We start from the raw sequence: 23,386 nt of genomic DNA on the forward strand, positions 1-23,386 counted from the left end.
TTCATGAAAGGCTGTTGAGTGTCTCGTTTGTTTCAATAAAATGAATAAAACTTTTTTCATGCAGGAAAGATACAAGGATACGTTTGCTGAGTTGTCTTCAAGGTTTTATTTGTAGAGAATGGATTTAGGAGAGACTAATGTTAGTTTAGCTAAGTGTTTACTTTACTTTAACTTTCTGACGTAAAATGAGTTATGTGCACGGATAAAGACTTTAGTAATATTTGCTAAGACTATCAGTTTTCTACATGCAGATGGATATAGACATTAGAGCACATTCCGCTTAAATTATTTTTACATGATCAGCAGTGTCTCATTCACACACTTCCATGGAGAGACTCGTTTGAAAACCTTTGTTTCTCTCAGCTTGAAAACATCATAGTTCAACTCTGTTTTGTTTTCCATATGACCTGTTGTTCACTCCCTCAACTTTGTCAACCATTTTTCATTCAACCCTTGGAACAATTCTGTTTCACAGATCTTACTTATGCACTCAGTGTGACCCTTGTCAAAATTCACGCTAGCTAACTTAATCGCTATTGACATAGGCTGAACTTTTACATATTAGGAATCCTATCCCCAATATTGCTTTGTCGAAAAATCTTTAAAATCATCATTTTTGACATTTAATGTAACAACTCTATCAGTCATTCATTTCATCGACTGCTTATTAAGAAATATGCAAATAAATTCATTTCATCGACTGCTTAGAAAGAAATATGCAAAGAAGCATCAAAAATTCATATAAGTTTAACATGGAAAAAATTTGTCATGTTTTCTCGACAGCGTTTGAACTTTGTTCCTCAACGTCAACTTTACATCATCCATCATTCAATTCTGTGAATAATTCTGTCTTACAAATTTAGCTTATAATACACTCGGTGTGTCCCTTGTCAAAATTCACACTAGCTAACAGATTTTTTCTGTGTGCTATTTTAGTCTTAGCCAAGCTTTTCTAAGCAGAAATATCCCCCTCCCATCCGCATGAAAATTATTCCGATGCCTCTTTTTGTGTATCAATTTTCTTGCTTTCAAATTTCAAATTCCATTTCTTACAGACCATATGGAATTGAAGTCAACGATTTTGGTAAGAGTTGGCGAGATGGTGTTGCTTTTAATGCCATGATTCATAACATCCGCCCAGATCTTGTTAACCTTGACCAAATCCGAAGTCAACCTGCACGCATGAATCTCGAATATGCTTTTGGTACCGCAGAAGACAAACTTGGAATCCCTCGACTTATTGATGCCGAAGGTGAGAAATTACCATTCTGGTCAACACTCAAATATCACCATTTTATGGTTCTTGTCAGTTTTCAAATAATATCCTTGTTTTGTTGCTTATCATTGCTTTCTCATGCTTTTCTACGTTTATAATTTTTTTAACGGTACAAAAACTGTACAGTGCTTTGAAAATAATGTACGGAAAACCCCTATGAACCCCTGCCACCAGCCAACTCATCAGGAGTTAATCGTTGGTATATCAAGAGATGCAAAAAAACGAATGAAATTGTCATGCAAGAGCAAATACTCGGGAATATACGAGACAAGGGCAATGGGAATTGTGTAAAATATATGTACAATTGAGATCGAGGCGTTATGGGAATGATTAAAATAAATTATTAAACTTACTCGGAGATATAAAAAAATTCTTTCTGTCGACAAGGGGAAGGCTTGCAAGTAAAAATTGAGACTGACTCCAAAATTTTTAAATCTCTTTAAAATAATTTTTTTTATTTTTATAAAACCAATGTAAAACCAATGTGAAACCAATGTGAAACCAATGTGAAACCAATGTTAAACCAATGTAAAACCAATGTTAAACCAATGAAATGAAACAGAAAAACTAAAGTTGCCCATCTCTATATTTGTTATTCGTTTTTATTTAAAAATGAATAAAAACTGTTTTCGTAAGAATGATTAATTATTATGAGATGCAAATATACATAAAATTTTTTTAAAACTTTCAGACGTGGATGTTGCTAAACCAGATGAAAAATCCATCATGACTTATGTAGCTCAGTTTTTGCAAGCATATCCAGAAATTGGAGAAGATCCAGCCGTAAGAATTTATTTCATTGTCAAACATAAAACCTTGTTTATATAATGTCTTATTTTTTTTATTTTATTTTTTTTTTTTAAATAAAAATTGTTTTTTGTGTAAAGTCACTTGATGTAAGGAGTTGAAAAGAAAGAGATGATTATCGAAAAGATCAAAGCTATAGATAGAAGTAAAACAGTCAGCAGGAAAAGAGTTCCATAAAGCCGTGATTCTTGGAAAGAATCTATTGGAATAGAAAGTTGGGTTGCAACGAGATACCAAAACAGCAGATTCGTGAAGACCACTAGACCAATGAATTGATGAAGACCACTAGACGAACGAGTCAAACAAGCTGGAACAAAGGAAGCAGGGAATATATCAAACAATTCTGAAAAACACTTGCCATAATAATATTTATTGAAAACACTGAGATTAGCAGCAACTCTGTAAGCGAGAAGATCCAGAGAAGAAGAAAGGATGCGACCGATGAAATTATATAAGTTTTTCAAATGGAACAGATTTATGCAAATATGACAACAACAATCTTCATCCGATTTTATCATCAGCAACTGCAGTTGTTGTTGTTGTTTATGAAAATCAGATGCAAATGTTTCTGTAATATTTACATGCGGGTCTGTAAAGATAAGCTCAATATGGTAAATTTCTATGTAAGGTTAAAAATTGGAGTTTTTCAAGTAGAGCTATCTTTCTGGCAATGACGTCACAGAGGCAGCAAGTCAATAAACTAACATGGTGAATCAGTAGAGGATCTTTCCTTTTTGACTGAAGTTTATTATTATCTGTAGGGTGGACACACCATAACAATTTGCTTATGCAGTATATTAACCAGTCATTTAATTTCTCATAGGTCTTTATTAGGTACTTGGACAAAATTTTGAAAGGAACCTTTATTTCATGAAGGTATCACGCTCTTGTTCCGTCATCCATGACTAGATAGAAGTTCTAAGTAATTCGCAATTGTAGTTTTCAGTCGCCGACACTGAGAATTGAATCTTCAACCTTCAGGAGGATATCTCTTTTACAATTTATTTTTACAAGTACTGTAACCACCACGCCATGGGTCTTTGAATCCAAATATGAATAACCAATCCTCATCTCAAAAATTCAGTAAATGTCGTCCACTTCAAAATTATTTCACATCTAAAACTCTATTACATCACATGACCAATCTAATCCAATCAGATACTGCCAAACAATGAGCAAGCTAATGAAAAACTTCCGTAAATTTTTCTCTGATTCATTAATCAAAAATAATTTTTATCTCTTGGAAAATTCCTACACTTAACGACCGACTGGTATTCATGAGATTTACCCTTGCCTTTTCAAAGTTTATAAATAAAAATGACTTCTCCATGATTATTATGTTTTAATAATGCAACCAAAATTACTCAGAATATTGGAACTAATGTCACTTTGATCTGATGCAAAAAATACAACCTTTTCAAAGTTTTATAAACAAAAACACCTCAAAATCTACAATTTCAAATGATTAAAATGACAATTAAATCTCATACAATTCATAATTACTTTTTTCATTTGTTATTTCTATAATTGAATTTTAATTGGATTTTAATTGAATTTTAATCCAACTAATAATATCACCAGACAACGTTAAAATGTAAATATGAGGCACGTTTTTATTTCTGTACATTGATGTTTCTTACAAATTTCAATCTGAATTATTGATTTAAACGTTTATTTAATTTATAAATAATCTTGTACAATGTTGTAATATATCAATGTGGGTAAGTTAGCTAGTTTTAATTAATGATTTTTAGTTTGGCTGTACTGAGAATGTTCAAAGATTGAATTGTCTGGCAGGCGCGACCATTTATGAATGTGGCATAAAAGTTGTAAAGAAGAATCGCATTATGAAAAAAAGGGAAGAATGTTATATAAAAATTAAATATGCGTTACTGATCAAAGGCGATGCCCGACGACCATATTTACTATGAGTTAATGGATGAGAAATAGTTATGATTCTTTCGTTCTCATCTCTCCTTCTGGTTTGAGACCTCAATAAATGGACCATCTGTTTAGAAACAAAACGATAAGATTCCTGTTTTTTCTTTATTTTTAATCTAAGAGACCGAGTTTCTTAATAAATTTGACTTCACCCTCTTTCCAATCTTGCCCCTTGGTTCACTCACCGCCAACACGTCTAGACCACGAAATCTGGCTAAGTTCAAAGACCAGACGAAAGGAGATCAAAGTCTGAAACTCCGAAACGATAAAGAAATGACCATTCCAATATATAAAAGTTTTACATGAATTTTATTGTAAATTATTGGATTTAGATTTGGTGTTATTATTTTTTAATTAATGTTTCCAATATGAATAAGTAACCTCCCCCCCTCAAAAAAAGAATGTAATGTTGCGTGTGGAAGATTATTTTCTGAATGAGATTATTTTCTGAATGAGATTATTTTCTCGATTGATTATTTTATTTATTGATTATTATATTGAATTAAATTTAAAAAAAAAAAATTTTAACCCCAAATATTGTCAAATTATAAAAACAAAGTAAAGTTTTTTTTTTATTATTTCTTAGGTTCGAAAACAAAAAAGAGGCACGCATACTCCTGAAGCAGAGCTCCAAGAATATAAAGATCTTTTAAAATGGATGGAATTGGCTGAAGAAACTTTACAAATAGTTGACCAACCCTTGACCGATTCGGAATCTGAATATCTTGTAAGTCTCCAAGTGAAACCAACAGTTCATTCACATTGCTGCTAATTTTCAGACTCACATTGGTTGTGCCTAATGGCTTCAACATTCCACAATTGTGAAGAGAGAATTTAAACGTTAACATTTATATAAAAGAATAAAACTAATTTTTAAAGAAATTTTTATGAATATGTATTAGGAAATACAAATATAAAAATTCTATTAAAATTATAAAATTTCATATAGGTATTTAATTAGGCTGTTTGCAATGTGGTAGAGATTGGAATGGTGAAAATGAGATGCCCAAAACAAATAAGTTAAGACAATCTATGCGATATAGTTCTTCAATAAAACTTATTGTTTCATTTAGTTTTGATAAAGTCGGCAAGAAGATATATATTTTTTTATAAAATTTTTTTTTTTTTTAAAGATCAATTTTTGATTTTATAAATTTAAAGCCAATTCTTATATTTCTATTTTTTAATTGTAATAAACATGGAATTGACAAATCCCCTCCCCCCCCCCCAAAAAAAAACCCGCGTGTTTTACGTCATTGATTGGGAATAACAGAAAATACTTTTTCGATTCCGTTTGATATGAATCGAACATTGCCTCAGTGATAACGGATGCTCACATCATTGACACACTGGTTCCCATAAGATCACCAAAGTTAAGCAATGTTGAGCCTGAGCAGTACTAAAATGAGTGACCGTTTGAGAATACCAGGTCCTGTATATGTTTCTCCGCTTATCTCGGCATTGTTTCCAATTGTCCCGAACTTTTCCTTGCCACTGGAACCAAGCACTGTCGATGTATGGTTGGGGATTGCCAAATCCTTTCTTCACAATTACATGCGCAGCCATCTTTACAGAGAGTATCCATTGTTTTTCGAGATTGTACAAAAGCCATGATGAAGGCCATATAGGTATGGTACTTTGCTGTGACAGCTTCCTCTCCGTTTAGTAGAATAATTAAAAAACCATGTCTGAAATGTGTGAATGAAAAAAATGTAGATGAAAAAGTAATTTTTTTTTTTTTTTTTTTAAGGCGTTCATGGCATTCAAAGTTCAATTCGATGCATCGTCTAAAATCTATCAAAGTTTACGTCATAGGATCAAATCCAAGCAAGCATTCCAACTTACGCTGGCCAATTTGAACGAGATGGAGGTTAAATGGAACTCTGTACAACGTCGAACACACTTATGGCAGCTAAAACTCGACCGTAGTCTTCCTGGTGAGTTATGCAGTTTGGGAGAATGGCTGTACCAGGCTGAAGAATTCTTAGAGCAACGACTTGATATTTCTGACGATGCTAATAAAATGATACAGAAAACTCAAACGTTAATAGTTCAACATGAGGTAAGTTTTATTTATTTATTTTTTTTTACCTTTTTTAAAAATCAATTGGATAAAATTGAGAAGAAAAACAATTTCTGAATTTTCTGAACTAGCTAGCCATTTTTTTCTGAACTAGTTAGCGTTTTTTTTGTTTTTTTTAATTTTTTATACCAATGTTTTAAGATGAAGATACTTGCCAATATTGTAGATTTCTATAAAGCCACTATTTATGTTGATGCACAAAATACTGGTCTATTCCTGTTGGACAGTGTACAAAAGGATCTTGAAAAATATATTTGGTTGGTCGTTTTTTGCAGCATATCGACATTTTTGGTTGTTTAATGCCAAGATATTTTTGGTTATTTAATGTCAAGATGTTTTTGGTTATTTAATGTCAAGATATTTTTGGTTATTTAATGCCAAGATATTTTTGGTTATTTAATGCCAAGATGTTTTTGGTTATTTAATGTCAAGATGTTTTTGGTTATTTAATGTCAAGATGTTTTTGGTTATTTAATGCCAAGATGTTTTTGGTTATTTAATGCCAAGATATTTTTGGTTATTTAATGTCAAGATATTTTTGGTTATTTAATGTCAAGATATTTTTGGTTATTTAATGTCAAGATATTTTTGGTTATTTAATGTCAAGATATTTTTGGTTATTTAATGTCAAGATATTTTTGGTTGTTTACTGGCAAGATATTTTTGGTTGTTTACTGGCAAGATATTTTTGGTTGTTTACTGGCAAGATATTTTTGGTTGTTTACTGGCAAGATATTTCTGGTTATTTAATGCCAAGATGTTTTTGGTTATTTAATGTCAAGATGTTTCTGGTTATTTAATGTCAAGATGTTTCTGGTTATTTAATGTCAAGATATTTTTGGTTGTTTAATGCCAAGATATTTTTGGTTGTTTAATGCCAAGATATTTTTGGTTGTTTAATGCCAAGATATTTTTGGTTGTTTAATGCCAAGATATTTTTGGTTGTTTACTGACAAGATATTTTTGGTTGTTTAATGGCAAGATATTTTTGGTTGTTTACTGGCAAGATATTTTTGGTTGTTTAATGGCAAGATATTTTTGGTTGTTTAATGGCAAGATATTTTTGGTTGTTTAATGGCAAGATATTTTTGGTTGTTTAATGGCAAGATATTTTTGGTTGTTTAATGGCAAGATATTTTTGGTTGTTTAATGGCAAGATATTTTTGGTTGTTTACTGGCAAGATATTTTTGGTTGTTTACTGGCAAGATATTTTTGGTTGTTTACTGGCAAGATATTTTTGGTTGTTTACTGGCAAGATATTTTTGGTTGTTTACTGGCAAGATATTTTTGGTTGTTTACTGGCAAGATATTTTTGGTTGTTTACTGGCAAGATATTTTTGGTTGTTTACTGGCAAGATATTTTTGGTTGTTTACTGGCAAGATATTTTTGGTTGTTTACTGGCAAGATATTTTTGGTTGTTTACTGGCAAGATATTTTTGGTTGTTTACTGGCAAGATATTTTTGGTTGTTTACTGGCAAGATATTTTTGGTTGTTTACTGGCAAGATATTTTTGGTTGTTTACTGGCAAGATATTTTTGGTTGTTTACTGGCAAGATATTTTTGGTTGTTTACTGGCAAGATATTTTTGGTTGTTTACTGGCAAGATATTTTTGGTTGTTTACTGGCAAGATATTTTTGGTTGTTTACTGGCAAGATATTTTTGGTTGTTTACTGGCAAGATATTTTTGGTTGTTTACTGGCAAGATATTTTTGGTTGTTTACTGGCAAGATATTTTTGGTTGTTTACTGGCAAGATATTTTTGGTTGTTTACTGGCAAGATATTTTTGGTTGTTTACTGGCAAGATATTTTTGGTTGTTTACTGGCAAGATATTTTTGGTTGTTTACTGGCAAGATATTTTTGGTTGTTTACTGGCAAGATATTTTTGGTTAATTAATTCCTACTTTAGTAATATAAATTCTTTCAAGTTGAAAGAGTACACAGAATGCCCACATTCAGTATTCACGCAAGATGCTGGATTATTTTCTTTCTCCTCTTCACTAACAAAAAATAAGGCGTTTTTTCTTAGTAGCAGCAGTTGTCACCCCAATTAAACTGGCAACCCAAAACAAAATAATGTTACCAATGGCACACAAGCAAAAGTGTCATTCCTTTTATTCAGGCAAAAGCACCTATTTTGCTTAATCACAATCGTCACCTAGAAATCGGACGATTCCAGATTTCTTTTGATGCATAGCCACTGTTTTCTTGCAAGTGTATGCTAATCATAGTCGCTTATTCTTTGATCCATCTGCACCATCATCATGGGTGTACAGCATAATAGGTCCTACACTATTTATCAACTCCAGTTTCATTATTGCAATGTTGCATGCCTTTGCTTGCTTTACAAGTATTTCCATGGAATGTGCTCCAATGAACTTGTTGCACTTGGACCCAACTCAATGTAAATACCCCTCCGATCAACCTGTCTAGCAGCAAAATCATACCTCTCCACTGTAGATGTCCCAAGATGCCAGAAGATTTTCTACTCTGATAGCTTCTTTCCTTGGACCACTTGCCTTTGCAATTCCCTTTCTGCTTCTTGTTTTCCAATTGTACTAACATGCAGAAATCTAAATGTAATGTGAACAAACATCTTGCTATGCAACTCCTTTAAGATGAACCCTAGAAATCTGGCCCTAATCACAGTAACCCACTGCGTTTCAGTGGTAATATGTCTTATTTGGAGTGAATAAAAGGTAAAATAATTTTATATTATTAACTTGAATGTAACTATATGCAGCAATTTGTCTTGTTTTTAAATTTCAAATCAGAAAATATTGATTATTGGGGATTTAGGAGGCACATTTATATATTTAACCAAAGTAATATGAATTGTTTTAAGGTCAAACAAAAGCAATACAAATTTTTTTAATGTGTTCATTCAGTCTGTGTGTTTTAGCAATGAAAATATTTAAAACTTACATCAATGAAGTCAAATTTATTGACAACAAGAATCAAAAGGTGCAACAAGCCATGTAAAAGGACGATGCGTACGTCTATATACCATCTGAATGTTTTTTAAAAACAATTTTAAATCTGGATAATATGCAAGGCATGATTATATTTTAATAAATATGTTCTCGAGCATTCTCAGTTGCTCTTCTTAAAAGTAATCACCCATAAATCAGTGACCATCATGGATTCAGCACTGTTTTCATCTATTTTGACATCAGTATGCTCATTAAGGTTTCTGGTAGCTTCTACCCCCTCCCCCCCCCCAAAAAAAAAACACGTAGTGATAAATCATTCTGGAACATCAATTCAAACTGAAATCCAATTTATTGGCAAAAAAATAGCAAGGTGAAACAAACTATGTAACAGTACAGCTAGAAAATATGTACATTTATATACAAACTTGCTGGTAGCCCAGCGTTGCCCGGTCATACAATATGCTTGAACATGACATTTTAATTTTAATTTATGCAGATTGTATATGTATTATTATAGAATTAAACCTCTATTAATTATTACGAGGAATAATTTACCTGGTGGTCTAATTCACAAATAAAACAAAAATAATAATGATAATGTTGTACATCAAATTCCGTTTGTGTTTGTTTGCAATATCACGTCAGCTGATATTTGGGCTTGACGATGAATGCCCTGGAAAAATTACTTCTGATTAATGTTTAGTTTTAAAATATGCAAACGAAAAAAAATGATTTGCCGCGATTTTAAATGGTACCTCTTCTTTTATCGTAAATTGAACTCATTAATGAGAAAAAATTAAAATAAAATGGTGAGGTACACCTGGGCTTGAACTGAGGATCATTCGATCTGTAGTCAAATGTTTTACTACTGAGCTATATCTCCAGGTTATAAGAAATCTGTTTTTTTTTTTAGAAGAAATGATTTGCTGAGATTTTATTTTCGTTACCGGTGTAACATAAAATTTTCCCCTGTAAAAATTATTCTTTTTTATCTAAAAGAGAGAAAAAACTTTTTAAGATGGGATCTTTTCGATTTTCGATACTTATCAGAGGAATTTCTGTACAAAACATATCTAAGAACACTGCCAGACACGTAAATTAGCTTTGTGTGAAATTTGCAAAAGATAGGTTCAACCGTTTCGGGACTTATAAGGAACTCACACACACAAAGTGACTTTTATATAAGAGTAGAGATCTCAGCGATATTTTGTTAAAGGCGATGTTAAACCTGAACCTGATAGGCATCATCATTCCCTATTTTATTATGTAGAATCACAGAGAATGCTACCTTTCTTCTGATGAGAAAAAAGTGTTGATGGTACAGCCTGCGTTGGGTTTCATGGAGGCCATGATTTGGCGCTGGAGTGAAAGACTTCTTAAAAACTACATTTAAATTTGTGTTATTAATGTTTACACCAGAAATGCGTCACTTCAGATCATATAACAGTACAAGTGAACAATAGTCCATGACAATTTGTAAATGTAGTAGTAGTAGTACTAATGTCGTAACAGTGTGCGTATGAGCGCGTGGGAAAATATCAGCAGAAGCTGTAAGATCGCTAGCTTGTGAAGATATTAGCAGCAGTAGCTGAAAAAAAAACATATGCAAATTAGGATGTGTGTGTGTGTGTGTGTGTGTGTGTGTGTGTGTGTGTGTGTGTGTGTGTGTGTGTGTGTGACAAAGCAAAAAAGTACACCACATGGTAAAGTGAAGCAAAGTCAGTGAAAAGATGAAGATAAGAAATGGCTGCCTATGGTCGGCGTGTAGTGGAGCAGGAAGAAAAACAAGTAGCAGGGGAGATGGACATGTGGCGAGAGATTTTATTTTTAAGCTGGTGTCGATATGGCAGGGTTTTGTTAATCTCATGACAGATAAAATGAACAGTTAGAATAAAAAACAAAAAATTGTTTGGAAAGTAATGGTACTAAATACCTTTTGCTAAAACAGAAAAGAAAGCTGAGTCGGATTTATTTATTTCTGTTTGTTCCTTTTTGACGATGCTGGATGGCGTGGGAGTTTGAGAGAAGTTTTAAATGTAATGAGCACGGTTCAAGCATAACAGCCTCTTTACAATAGTAATAGTAGTAGTATCGGAAATACTATTACTTTTACTATTGTAGTATTAATATAATTAGTATTAATATAATAAGTATTAATATAATAAGTATTAATATAATAAGTATTAATATAATAAGTATTAATATAATAAGTATTAATATAATAAGTATTAATATAATTAGTATTAATATAATAAGTATTAATATAGTAGTGGTAGTAGAAGTTATCGGAAATACTATTACTGTTATAATAAAATAATAGTAGTAATAGTAGTTTGTGAAAATTAGATTTAACTTCTAGTTGACAAAATGTTTTTCACCAGAAATGCATCTCGTCAAATCCTCTGCTGATCAAGATGATTATCCAAAGATGAACAAATATTTTCGAAAGACATTCGGATGCATCAAAAAAATATTTTTCAAATGTAATGGTTGGAAATTGAAGTAAATGTTAATTCAAATTTAAAAAAACTTCCCAACTAATCGACTTCCCATCTAATCGACTCACTAACCAAGCCTCTCATAAACATATTTTAAAAAACAAAAACAAAAAAGTACAAGTGTGATAATATACAAATCTAGAAGTGTTACATAATAGATGGCTCTGTCTGATAACGAGTACATCTATTGTGTTGTTGTATCATAAAGGGGATCGTGTGTGATCATCTAGTGGTCCAGTCTATTTGTTCATATGCCGTTTGTGTGTGTGGTACATGTATTTTTGAGACATACCTTCATGCGTCGTCGATGTTGGTCCACCTGAATTCATCTTGTGTCTTGGAGGAAGACTGGTACCTGTTTTGGGATGAAGATTTATTCACTCGAAACGATGAATTGGTTTTATAGTTTTTTATTCACCTTCCAGATGTTGACCGCAGAAGGATAGAAGTGAATCTCTGGCTTGCGTGGTACACATCAGCGTTCCCCCATATATATATATATATATATATATATATATATATAGACAAAAGACAGAATCCACCTCCTCCTGCAATGTTACAAATTCTCATGTAAAAAAAATATATATATTCAAAAAACAAAAAAAAAACCCGGAAAGTCTACCCTCCCTGGCTTTTTCTTCCTTCTCTGAGAAGGGGTTCGTTCATTGCTAATTACCTCAGGCGTCCTTACTTAGGAATGCCGATAGGGCTACTGAGGTATGCTTTGTGGGTCAGAGTGCATACGCCTTTTCTGTGTTCGCTTTTCAATCCCACCTTCTAAGCTTGTGTCACATCTTTCCACAGTTAGGAGATAAATAATGCCTTAAAGCCATGGACTTTTTTGTGCATTCAGCCATTTTATTATTTTCAACTGTAAATTCTAAGATGTATGGTCTGATGAGGTATGGAAGTAAAAGCCAATGTGGGTTGAGGATATGCATTGCATGGAGAGAAACGATATGAGAATGATACGATGAATGTGTAATGTGAGTGTAAAAACAAGGCTTAGATCTGATGACCTCAGAGAAAGATTGAATCTGTATAGCATAATTTGATGTGTGCAGAAAAGTAGACTTTGATGGTATGGTCACGTTGAATGAATGAGAGTTCTTGGGTTAGTATGTGTAGAACAGTTAAGATAAGTTTCAGCCCACAGGGGAAGATCAAGGAAAACAGGAGATGATAAAATCAACATGAGAGAACGAGAGAAGTTTAGGAGTTCATTTTTCAAAACTGCAACGCATGCCAGCATGTAAAATAGCATCAAGATGAACTTTTTGTTTTTTTCATTTTATTTATTTTTGTCTTTTAACTTATTCAAAAATGTCTTATTTCAGGAGATTTTCAAGAAATTACCGGCCTATTACTCGTTTTTCACCAAAGTGAAATCGCAGGGTAAATACGAAGGTGTCAGCCTTCCCTCAGCCCAGATGGAACACATGAATAATCGACTGCAAAGGGTTGATACCCTTGTGCCACAACAGATGAGCATGCTGACATTTTATAAATCAAAATATGAACTTGTTTTATTCCTTGATCGGATCGAAGACAAATGTATCATTTGGTCCAAGAAATTTGTCACCATTAAGAATTTAGACAAACTCACAACAGACTATCAGGTATTTTATTACAATTCATTTATATTTTTACACACATGCATATTTATGTATAAACATACTTACACACATGCATATGTATATGTAAACATACTTACACACATGCATATGTACATATAAACATACTTACACACATGCATATGTACATATAAACATACATACACACATGCATATGTATATATAAACATACACACATGCATATGTATATGTAAACATACTTACACACATGCATATGTACATATAAACATACATACACACATGCATATGTATATATAAAAATACACACATGCATATGTATATATAAACATACATACACACATGCATATGTATATATAAACATACATACACACATGCATATGTATATATAAACATACATACCCACATGCATATGTATATATAAACATACTTACCCACGTGCATATGTATATATAAACATACATACACACGTGCATATGTATATATAAACATACATACACACGTGCATATGTATATATAAACATACACACGTGCATATGTATATATAAACATACTTACACACGTGCATATTTACATATAAACATACTTACACACGTGCATATGTATATATAAACATACTTACACACATGCATATGTATATATAAACATACTTACACACATGCATATGTATATATAAACATACTTACACACATGCATATGTATATATAAACATACTTACACACATGCATATGTATATATAAACATACTTACACACATGCATATGTATATATAAACATACTTACACACATGCATATGTATATATAAACATACATAAACACATGCGTATGTACATATAAACATACATAAACACATGCGTATGTACATATAAACATACTTAAACACATGCATATGTACATATAAACATACTTAAACACATGCATATGTATATATAAACATACTTACACACGTGCATATGTATATATAAACATACTTACACACATGCATATGTATATATAAACATACTTACACACATGCATATGTATATATAAACATACTTACACACATGCATATGTATATATAAACATACTTACACACATGCATATGTATATATAAACATACTTACACACATGCATATGTATATATAAACATACTTACACACATGCATATGTATATATAAACATACTTACACACATGCATATGTATATATAAACATACTTACACACATGCATATGTATATATAAACATACTTACACACATGCATATGTATATATAAACATACATACACACATGCATATGTATATATAAACATACTTACACACATGCATATGTATATATAAACATACTTACACACATGCATATGTATATATAAACATACTTACACACATGCATATGTATATATAAACATACTTACACACATGCATATGTATATATAAACATACTTACACACATGCATATGTACATATAAACATACTTACACACATGCATATGTATATATAAACATACTTACACACATGCATATGTATATATAAACATACTTACACACATGCATATGTATATATAAGCATACTTACACACATGCATATGTATATATAAACATATTTACACACATGCATATGTATATATAAACATACTTACACACACACATATGCATATATAAAGATACTTGCACACGTGCATATGTATATATAAACATACTTACACACATGCATATGCATATATAAACATACTTACACACATTCATATGTATATATAAACATACTTACACATACTCACAGCTTCTAAACTTCTGTCCGACCAACAGTGTGGGTTTAGGCAAGCATGTTCTACTGCAGGTATCCTAACTGTAATCTCTGAACATATATACCATGCACTGGATAAGGCAGGAGTGGATGGCGCAGTAGCCTTAGATATATTTAAGGCTTTTCTTTTTTTTTTTTTTTTTTTTACACGATATAGCACGATTGTCTTATGAAAATCAGATCTCATGGTATTACTGGTTGAATGCTTAACATAATTAAATCTTTCTTAAATAAGAGAAGAATGGCGGTCGTCTTTGATACATTAAAACAATATGATATAAATGCGGGTGTGCCACAGGGGTCTATCCTTGGACCTTTATTATTCCTGATATTCATAAATGACCTTCTTGAAAAAATTGTCTCTGAGATTGGTATATTGTGTGAGTACACCACGCTCTATAACAGACATGAGAGAAAAACGAATGAACAGGTATCCAAGGCAACGGTGGAAACCCTAGAGGAAGGCATTCAATCTGTAGTGGAATGGGGACAAAAATGGATATTAACATTCAATGCTGCTAAGACTAAACTTCTTTCCTTTAATAACTACAAGAAACCTTCTCAACCACTAATGATACATTACCTGAAAGCTCTTGACATATTAAAGGCCTTTGACAAGGTATGGCATAAGGGTCTACTTCACAAGATTTCTAGCTACGGTATAACTGGAAATGTTTTCTTAATAATTAAATCATTTCTCTCCAATAGGCTCATAAGAGTAGTGGTCGATGGACAAAAATCAGAGGCCTGCAGTATTAATGCTGGAGTCCCTCAGGGGTCAATCCTGGGCCCAACTCTCTTCCTGATCTACATCAATGATCTCCCTAAACACATACTTAAATCATTCGTTGACATCTATGCTGATGACACGACCATCTACGGCAACACATCAAAGGCTGTAAATGACAAAGTTCGCTCTGATTCTCTCTCCTCTGATCTCGAGCGCGTGGTTCAGTGGGGGAAGACGTGGCTTTAATGCATCTAAACCAAACTCCTATCCTTACATCATCAACGCTCTGATCCCCATCTGGCATCAGTTGGGATGGATGGCTCTCGTCTGGGAGAGCCCCCATGTTTTGACAAGCTTCTGGGTTTGACCTTTACTCCTGATCTGAAATGGAACACGTACATCAAGTCTGTTGCCAAGGTCGCTGGAAAGATGGTGGGATCCTTCTATCGCTCCAGAAGATATCTCACTACTGATGCAATTCTCTATCTATATAAAAGCCAAGTACGTCCAAGGATGGAATACTGCTGCCATATCTGGGCAGGAGCTGCTAAAAACAGCCTATCCTGCCTTGACAGAGTACAAAATAGACTTCGTGGCTTAGTGGGGGATGCCCTTTCCTCTACCCTGCAACCTCTCTCCCACAGAAGAGACGTTGCGAGCCTATCCTTGTTTTATCATTATTTCCATGGTAGGTGCTCGTCTGAACTCCAATCTTTGGTCCCCCCCTCGCCAATCTTTCACAAAAAACACCCGTCTAGCAGAATCCACTGTGAAAAATTTCCCCCACTCTATATCTGTGCCTAAATCAAAATGCGGATTCCATGAACAAAGCATCTTCTGCACGCTTGTGGAACTCTGTTCCGTCTGTCTGCTTCCCACCTGACTACAACTTGGATGTGTTCAAGTCCAATGTTAACAAATTCCTTATGAACAGCCCCCTAAAGTAAACACTTCATCAAATCTTCACACTAACGTAATGTACTTGTGATAACCCTTATCCCTGAGTGGCTTCCGGGCCTTGATAAGTGGTGACCACTGTAAAAAAAAAAAAAAAAAAAAATTGGACATCATACATTGAATACCGCCCCAATATTCCGTCATTATATGGCCTCCCCAAAACTCCCAAACCAAATATCCCCATAATATCTGGCATCGGTAGTGCAACACACAAAATTGCATGTGCCATATCCAACATCCTAACTCCACTACTGGGCACTATCAGCGCCTCCCACATAAAGAACTCTGGAGATTTACACAATAAGATAAAAACATTAATATACATAACAAAACTATACACTGCTTAAATGTAACATCAGTATATACTTATGTCCCCATTAAAAGATGTTAAATTTACTCCATAAACACTTTTTTTAAAAAAAATCAAACATTAACTTACCGTTTCTTCTCAACACTTTTATAAAAATTATTAGACTTATAACTAACACGACTTATTTTTTTTTTTTTTTATTCAATTTATAGAAATTTTCAATTCAATAACAATTTCTACAAGCAAAATTTTGGTCTTCGTATGGGTAACCCTCTTAGTGGTGTATTAACCTGCCTTTTCTTAGAAATTTTAGAATTTGGTCAAACCCTCCATTAAGTTTACCTATGAAACAGAAAACAATCACTCATTACCTTTTCTAACCATACTTATTATAAAATCCAATAATAAACTTTCCTTCAAAATTCACCGCAAAACTACACATAAAAATGATTACATACATTTCTATTCACACCATAATAACAAAATAAAAACAGGTATGATAATTGATTTCTTCCTACGTGCATTCAGAATTTGCAATCTAGAATATCTGGATAAAGAATTCAAATATCTCACAGATACTTTGAAAACCTTGCAATATCCCACATATTTCATATTGAACGCTAAGCGAAAAGTCGCAAAATTATTTTCCAGGATAGATAATCAAAAATCATATATACCAGACTTTTCTCTCATAAACAGACACTTTCTTTTACCTACACACACCAATAATACAATAATTTGCAACACACTAAACAAACTAGGAGTTCCAATCATACAAACCACATCACAAACTATAAAACAAACATTAAAAACAACAAAACCTCTCCAAAACAAACCAATTTCCAATGCAGGCATATACATTGTTCCTTTCCAAAATTGTCATCATATATACATTGATGAAACCCAGTGCAAATTAGAGAAAAGGCTCAATGAACATAAGAGATATAAGAAATAGCAATTTTCTAAATACATTATTCTCTCAGTCGTTGCAGCATAATCATACTTTTGACTGCTAATCAGCCAAAATTAGTTCAATTTATTTAAAAATAAACCACTATGGAGACTTCTTGAATCAGCGCTTATTACAAATTCAAGCACAATTAAACAGCATGGCGGTTTTTATAATGTATCGTCATCAATAAGTAAACTTCTATTAAAAGAACATAATTTAATTTTAGACAGAGGTTAACTCTCTCACACCGTAGGAAACATCACCTATAATAATTAATACATATAATCCGTCAATAAATTACACAATAAAAACACTCATTACAGGATTGGAGGAAATTATATCGTTTAAATGAATTTTTAAATTTGTTTACAAATTTACGATACTGGTAACCGATAGAACTTAATTATGGGGAAAAAATATAAGATAATATATTTTTTCTTTCAGTATTGTTTCACCGGATCTCAATAGCAGTAGTATAAAAAAATAAGTATATTTTTTATATATGATAAACACACACACACACACATTCTAACATAACTCTGCACATATTCACTTACACATATAAAATATAACCACATACTGGCTGTTTTCTCTGCTGATTATAATTTTTATCTCTTGAATGATTTTATTTCTTAGAGTTTTGTAATTGACGGTGATATTCAGAAAGAATACGAGACATCATTTGCAGCAATCAAGAGTTCAGCTGAAGCCTACCTCAAAACCGAAGTTGGTAAGTATTTGGAATTCAAAGTTTCTGGTTTCCATTTTTCATTTTTAGTTGTGTAGGAGTTATTTCCCTTACATGATGGCGATTGTTTTGAAGCGTTTTTTTTTTTTTTTTTTTTTTTTTTTTTTTTTACTGTTTTGTATGTTCCGCGTTATTTTGAGATTGACAATTTTTTAAAAAATTATTATTCACTTTTCAGTCTTAAAATATTTGGCTGAATTAAATCTGTAAATATTTGCTAATACGAGGTTCTTTGCTCAGCAACCGAGAAGGCTAACATGCTTGCCAGTCGGTTTGCCTCAAACTCCACACTGGACCCTCTAAACCACCCCCTACCTCAATTTCCTATGCGGACAGACGCCACACTAGACGATCTGATAATCACCCCTGCTCAGGTGCATGCTATCATAAAAAACCTTGACACTTCAAAAGCATGTGGACCCGACCTCATCCCAGCTGTGCTATTAAAAAAGTGAATCTTGCTTTCCGGGCTGTTGGAAAACTGCTTCTGTGGTACCAGTATTCAAGAATTCTGGCGAAAGAACTGACCCATTAAATTATCGCCCTATTAGCCTCCTCCCACTTTTTGCCAAAATATTTGAGACCTTAATTAACCATGCTCTAGTCCAGCACCTTACAGATGCTAAACTTCTGACCGACCAACAATATGGATTTAGACAAGCCCGTTCCACGGCAGACATCCTCACTGTAATCTCTGAACGCATATACCATTCACTGGACAAAGCGGGAGAGGGCAGAGCGGTAGCTCTAGATATATCTAAGGCTTTTGACAGGGTATGGCATGAGGGTCTCCTCAGGAAGATTAGATCTTACGGTATCACTGGTAGAATTCTTAACATAATTAAATCCTTCTTAGATAAGAGAAAAATCCAGGTTGTCCTCGACGGTCGTACATCTAAACAATATGATATAAATGCGGGAGTGCCCCAGGGATCTATCCTTGGACCTCTGCTGTTCCTGATATTCATAAATGACCTCCCCAACAAAATTGCCTCTGAGATGGGGATATATGCTGATGACACCACACTCTATAGCAGGCACGACAGGAAAACAAATGAACATATATCTAAAGTAATGGCAGAAACACTAGAGGATGACCTCCAATCAGTAGTGGAATATGGACAAAAATGGATGGTCACGTTCAATGCCGCCAAGACAAAACTGGTTTCATTCAATAATTACAAGAAACCTTCTCTACCACCTATAGCAATGGCCAACGACTCTTTATCTGAGAGTACGTCTCTCAAGCTCCTTGGCCTAATGTTCACAGGAAACATGAGCTGGAACAATTACATCGAGGGCATTGCCAGGGCCGCTGCGAGGAAGGTGGGCTCTCTCTACCGTGCTAGAAAACTTCTAACACCCGAAAGTATCCTGTACCTCTATAAGGCCACTATTCACCCATGTATGGAGTATTGCTGTCATATTTGGGCTGGTACATCGGCTACTAGTCTCTCCTTGACAGGGTTCAAAAGAGAGTCGCAAATCTGATAGGCCCTAAACTGGCATCTAAGCTTCAGCCTCTGTCCCATCGTCGAAACGTTGCATCCCTCTGCCTGTTCTACAAGTATTATAATGGTGAATGCTCTGAAGAACTGCAAGCACTTGTGCCCCCACGACGTGAACACCCTCGACAGACCCGACTAGCTGCAAAATCCCACCCCCACACTGTAGAGATCCCTAGATGTAAAAGATCTTTCTACTCCAGTAGTTTCTTCCCCAGAACTGCTAGACTTTGGAATTCCATTCCAGGTCACTGCTTCCCCAATTGTACTGACATGCATAAGTTCAAGTGCAACGTGAACCAACATCTCGCTGCCCTAATCCCTACATAGTACCCCAGTAGATGTTTCCCCTGATAGTAGCCCCCTACACCAAAGTAGCAATGTGCCTTGTTTGGGGTGAAAATGTAATTAAAAAAAAAAAAAAAATTTTCGTGTTTATTTGATTTGTGGGTTGTTGTTTCCAAAATTTCAATAAATTTACAAAAGTCGAAATATAAAAATCGAATAACATTTTTCCATAAGTCATATCTTAAATTTTATTCTCTTTTTGATTCCCGAGAAGGGATTATTGCTAACAGACTGAGACGCCCCAACCGGGGAATGCCAACAGGACTAAAGAATTTTTGTAAGTTTGTGCACTTAGTCAAGTGTGCTGGCTTCTTGTGTTGAACCTCTTTATTCTTCCTTTAATTCGCAATCTTAAAAGTAAAATAGTTGGTCATTTATTACTTTTCAAAACGTAGCCATTACAATATTGTTTCGTATTGCAACAAACAAGTCTGCAAAATTATGTTATTGCTGCATATTTAGTCAAAAGTATATGAAAGTAAAATATACCTTCTTGGTTTTTTGGCTAAGATCCAAGGGTAGTATCTGTTCTGATGATATTGTGGGGTTTCCGTATGTGCTGGATGTCCATACAGTCGAAATATGTCGCAAACTCCTATAAAGATATTCGAGATAAGCCATAATAACCGGACATATTCTAACACTACGTTAACCAGATTACTTAAATACATACTTTTACAGTTTTAACAAAAGGACTACAATAATATCGCGGGGTCTCCATTCACGCTGAACGTCCACAGAATGCCCAGCAGCAATATATTAAATATGAAAGATGCTGCAGTGGAATTTCCACAGGTCTCACTAGTATAGATAATTATCGTCAAAACACTGGCATCAAATAAATATAATATTCTGCACAATGTAGTTATGTATCGTTAATTGTGTTTATATCATTTGTATCGTTAATTGTGTTTATATCATTTGTATCGTTAATTGTGTTTATATCATTTGTATCGTTAATTGTGTTTATATCATTTGTATCGTTAATTGTGTTTATATCATTTGTATCATTAATTGTGTTTATATCATTTGTATCATTAATTGTGTTTATATCATTTGTAAAAACAGGAAAGAAAAATGTTGATGGCGTAAAAGAGTTTTTAGAAAATACTGAGGTTACTTGGACCAGACTTTTCAAGAACATCGAAGACAGTGGGAAGACTCTGGAGGATTCACTCGAATGCTGGAAAGAACATGATTCCATTAAGCAGCATCTTCAGATGTGGCTTTTGTCGGCAGAAAAAGTTATGCAAGAATCATCATCAGAAAAACAGGTGAGCAAAAAAGATGAAGAACAAACTACTTTATCTCCATTTTTTTTTTTTTTTTAGTTTAGATTTTTGAACATCGATTTTTAATTTTATAAATTATTTTATAAATTGTTTAAAAAATATTCTTTTACTAATGGGTCACTCGAGGGCAAAGGTTAAAAATATTCTTAGTGGATTGGAAATGATGGATGATATAAGAATGTCACTTAAGGGAGATTCATTTTCTAAGAGGACAGCTCAGCAAGTATCTGTTTACATTAGACTTGAAGTCGACCAGGTTGTAGTCGCCAGGGAAGCAGATTCCTAGTTTCTTGTTCAACTTGGAAGTTGTATGTAAGACACTTTGTTCATGGAAGTTCCGTTTGGTTTTTAATATAGAGAGAGAGATAAGGAAAGTTTCTTTGCTGTGGTTGTATCTAGATGAGTTTTTGCTGTAAATTTTCTACAGGTGAGGGAGGGGGTCAGTCAAGCAATGAACATAATGATACAGTAGAGAGGCTAGCAACATCTCTTCTGTGTGAAAAATACAATGAAAGATCTATAATATCATCTGTATAGTTGAGACAGGAGTATCTCCTCTTCATCTGTATACATATATGTGTGTCTAAAACAGGAGTATCCCATCTTCATCTGCACATATGACAGAAGTACCATGTACGAGAAAAGAGTACCTTGTCTTTGTGGATAACAAAGGAAAATCTTATTTTTGTGTATATAAAATGGAGTACCCTATCTTTGTGTACATTATATAGGTATAAATGTATGCTAGCAAGACCCTATTCATGACATTGTTCGGAAGGAAGGTTTTTGTATCATTAACAATCCTATCTGTAAATTACTGACAGTGGATTCCTTTTCTGATTTTTTGTTTAAATAAAATTCCAATGTGGCGGTATTTTCTATAGAGTAAATATGTAAAAATATGACCAATGATATAATCACCTTGATTGTACATTTTATCTGTTTTATCTCTGGTCACTAGAGAAGAAATTCTTATAAAAACTGTCCCCAAATTCAGAAGGTCCCTTTTTATGGGAATTAGATTTATTTCACATTAAGAACCAATCCAGTGTCTTGCTTTACTCTCGTGTGGCGCTAAATAAATCATAACGTATGTAATTACATCCTAACCAACAGTATTTTTTGTTTCGATTAAAATGTTGATATTGTAACATGAAAGAAATTATGTCCCTTGCGCTATTTTGCATGTTTTTATTTTAATAAAAATTCCAAGGAAACTGATTTTGAATTGTGGTGCTTATGCAGAGAAGATACCGTGCTATTTTTTAATAGTATTTTTTAGTTAAATTCAAGGTTTGCGTTGTTAGGTGAAAGTATAGAATAGTTACAGAACACCTTCCTCTCCCCATGCTAAGACTCGATATATAAAATCATCAGTAGGTTCTTTGATATGGCAGGGGCGCGTTTGAAATGAATGGTTCTGTTTAAAACACAATTTCACCATGATACTTGACTTTTGCATTTTAAACTTAAATTCAAGCCATTATATATAAACATGATTTTATAAAATCAACAGTAAGTTCTCTACAGTGTAATGTAGACTACAATGTATTGTGGACTGTCACTGCGGAGAGATATATGCAGCTTCCCCCCCCCGGTGCACCATGTTGAGTCCCCAACTAAAGCAGGCAAT

General features: G+C 33.4%; 1 protein-coding gene and 1 long non-coding RNA gene across 4 annotated transcripts in view; one reads left to right on the plus strand and one right to left on the minus strand.

Moving 5' to 3' along the window:
• The window catches only part of LOC145294135 (nesprin-1-like), a 1,091,614-nt gene that overhangs the window by 226,303 nt on the left and 841,925 nt on the right, over positions 1-23,386 (plus strand). For all 3 annotated transcript variants that reach the window (XM_080141241.1, XM_080141242.1, XM_080141243.1), the window contains exons 8-14: positions 1,056-1,252; positions 1,968-2,059; positions 4,611-4,751; positions 5,775-6,086; positions 12,879-13,160; positions 18,497-18,590; positions 21,530-21,735. In XM_080141241.1, the coding sequence (XP_079997367.1) occupies positions 1,056-1,252; positions 1,968-2,059; positions 4,611-4,751; positions 5,775-6,086; positions 12,879-13,160; positions 18,497-18,590; positions 21,530-21,735 (1,324 nt within the window). The remainder of the gene's footprint in view (positions 1-1,055; positions 1,253-1,967; positions 2,060-4,610; positions 4,752-5,774; positions 6,087-12,878; positions 13,161-18,496; positions 18,591-21,529; positions 21,736-23,386) is intronic.
• LOC145294137 (uncharacterized) overlaps positions 1-23,386 on the minus strand; it is a 90,731-nt gene that overhangs the window by 5,842 nt on the left and 61,503 nt on the right. The window lies entirely within an intron of this gene.

The sequence above is a fragment of the Euprymna scolopes genome, chromosome 15 (assembly GCF_053919585.1).
Source record: "Euprymna scolopes isolate OS-2025 chromosome 15, ASM5391958v1, whole genome shotgun sequence".
Classification (NCBI taxonomy): domain Eukaryota; kingdom Metazoa; phylum Mollusca; class Cephalopoda; order Sepiida; family Sepiolidae; genus Euprymna; species Euprymna scolopes.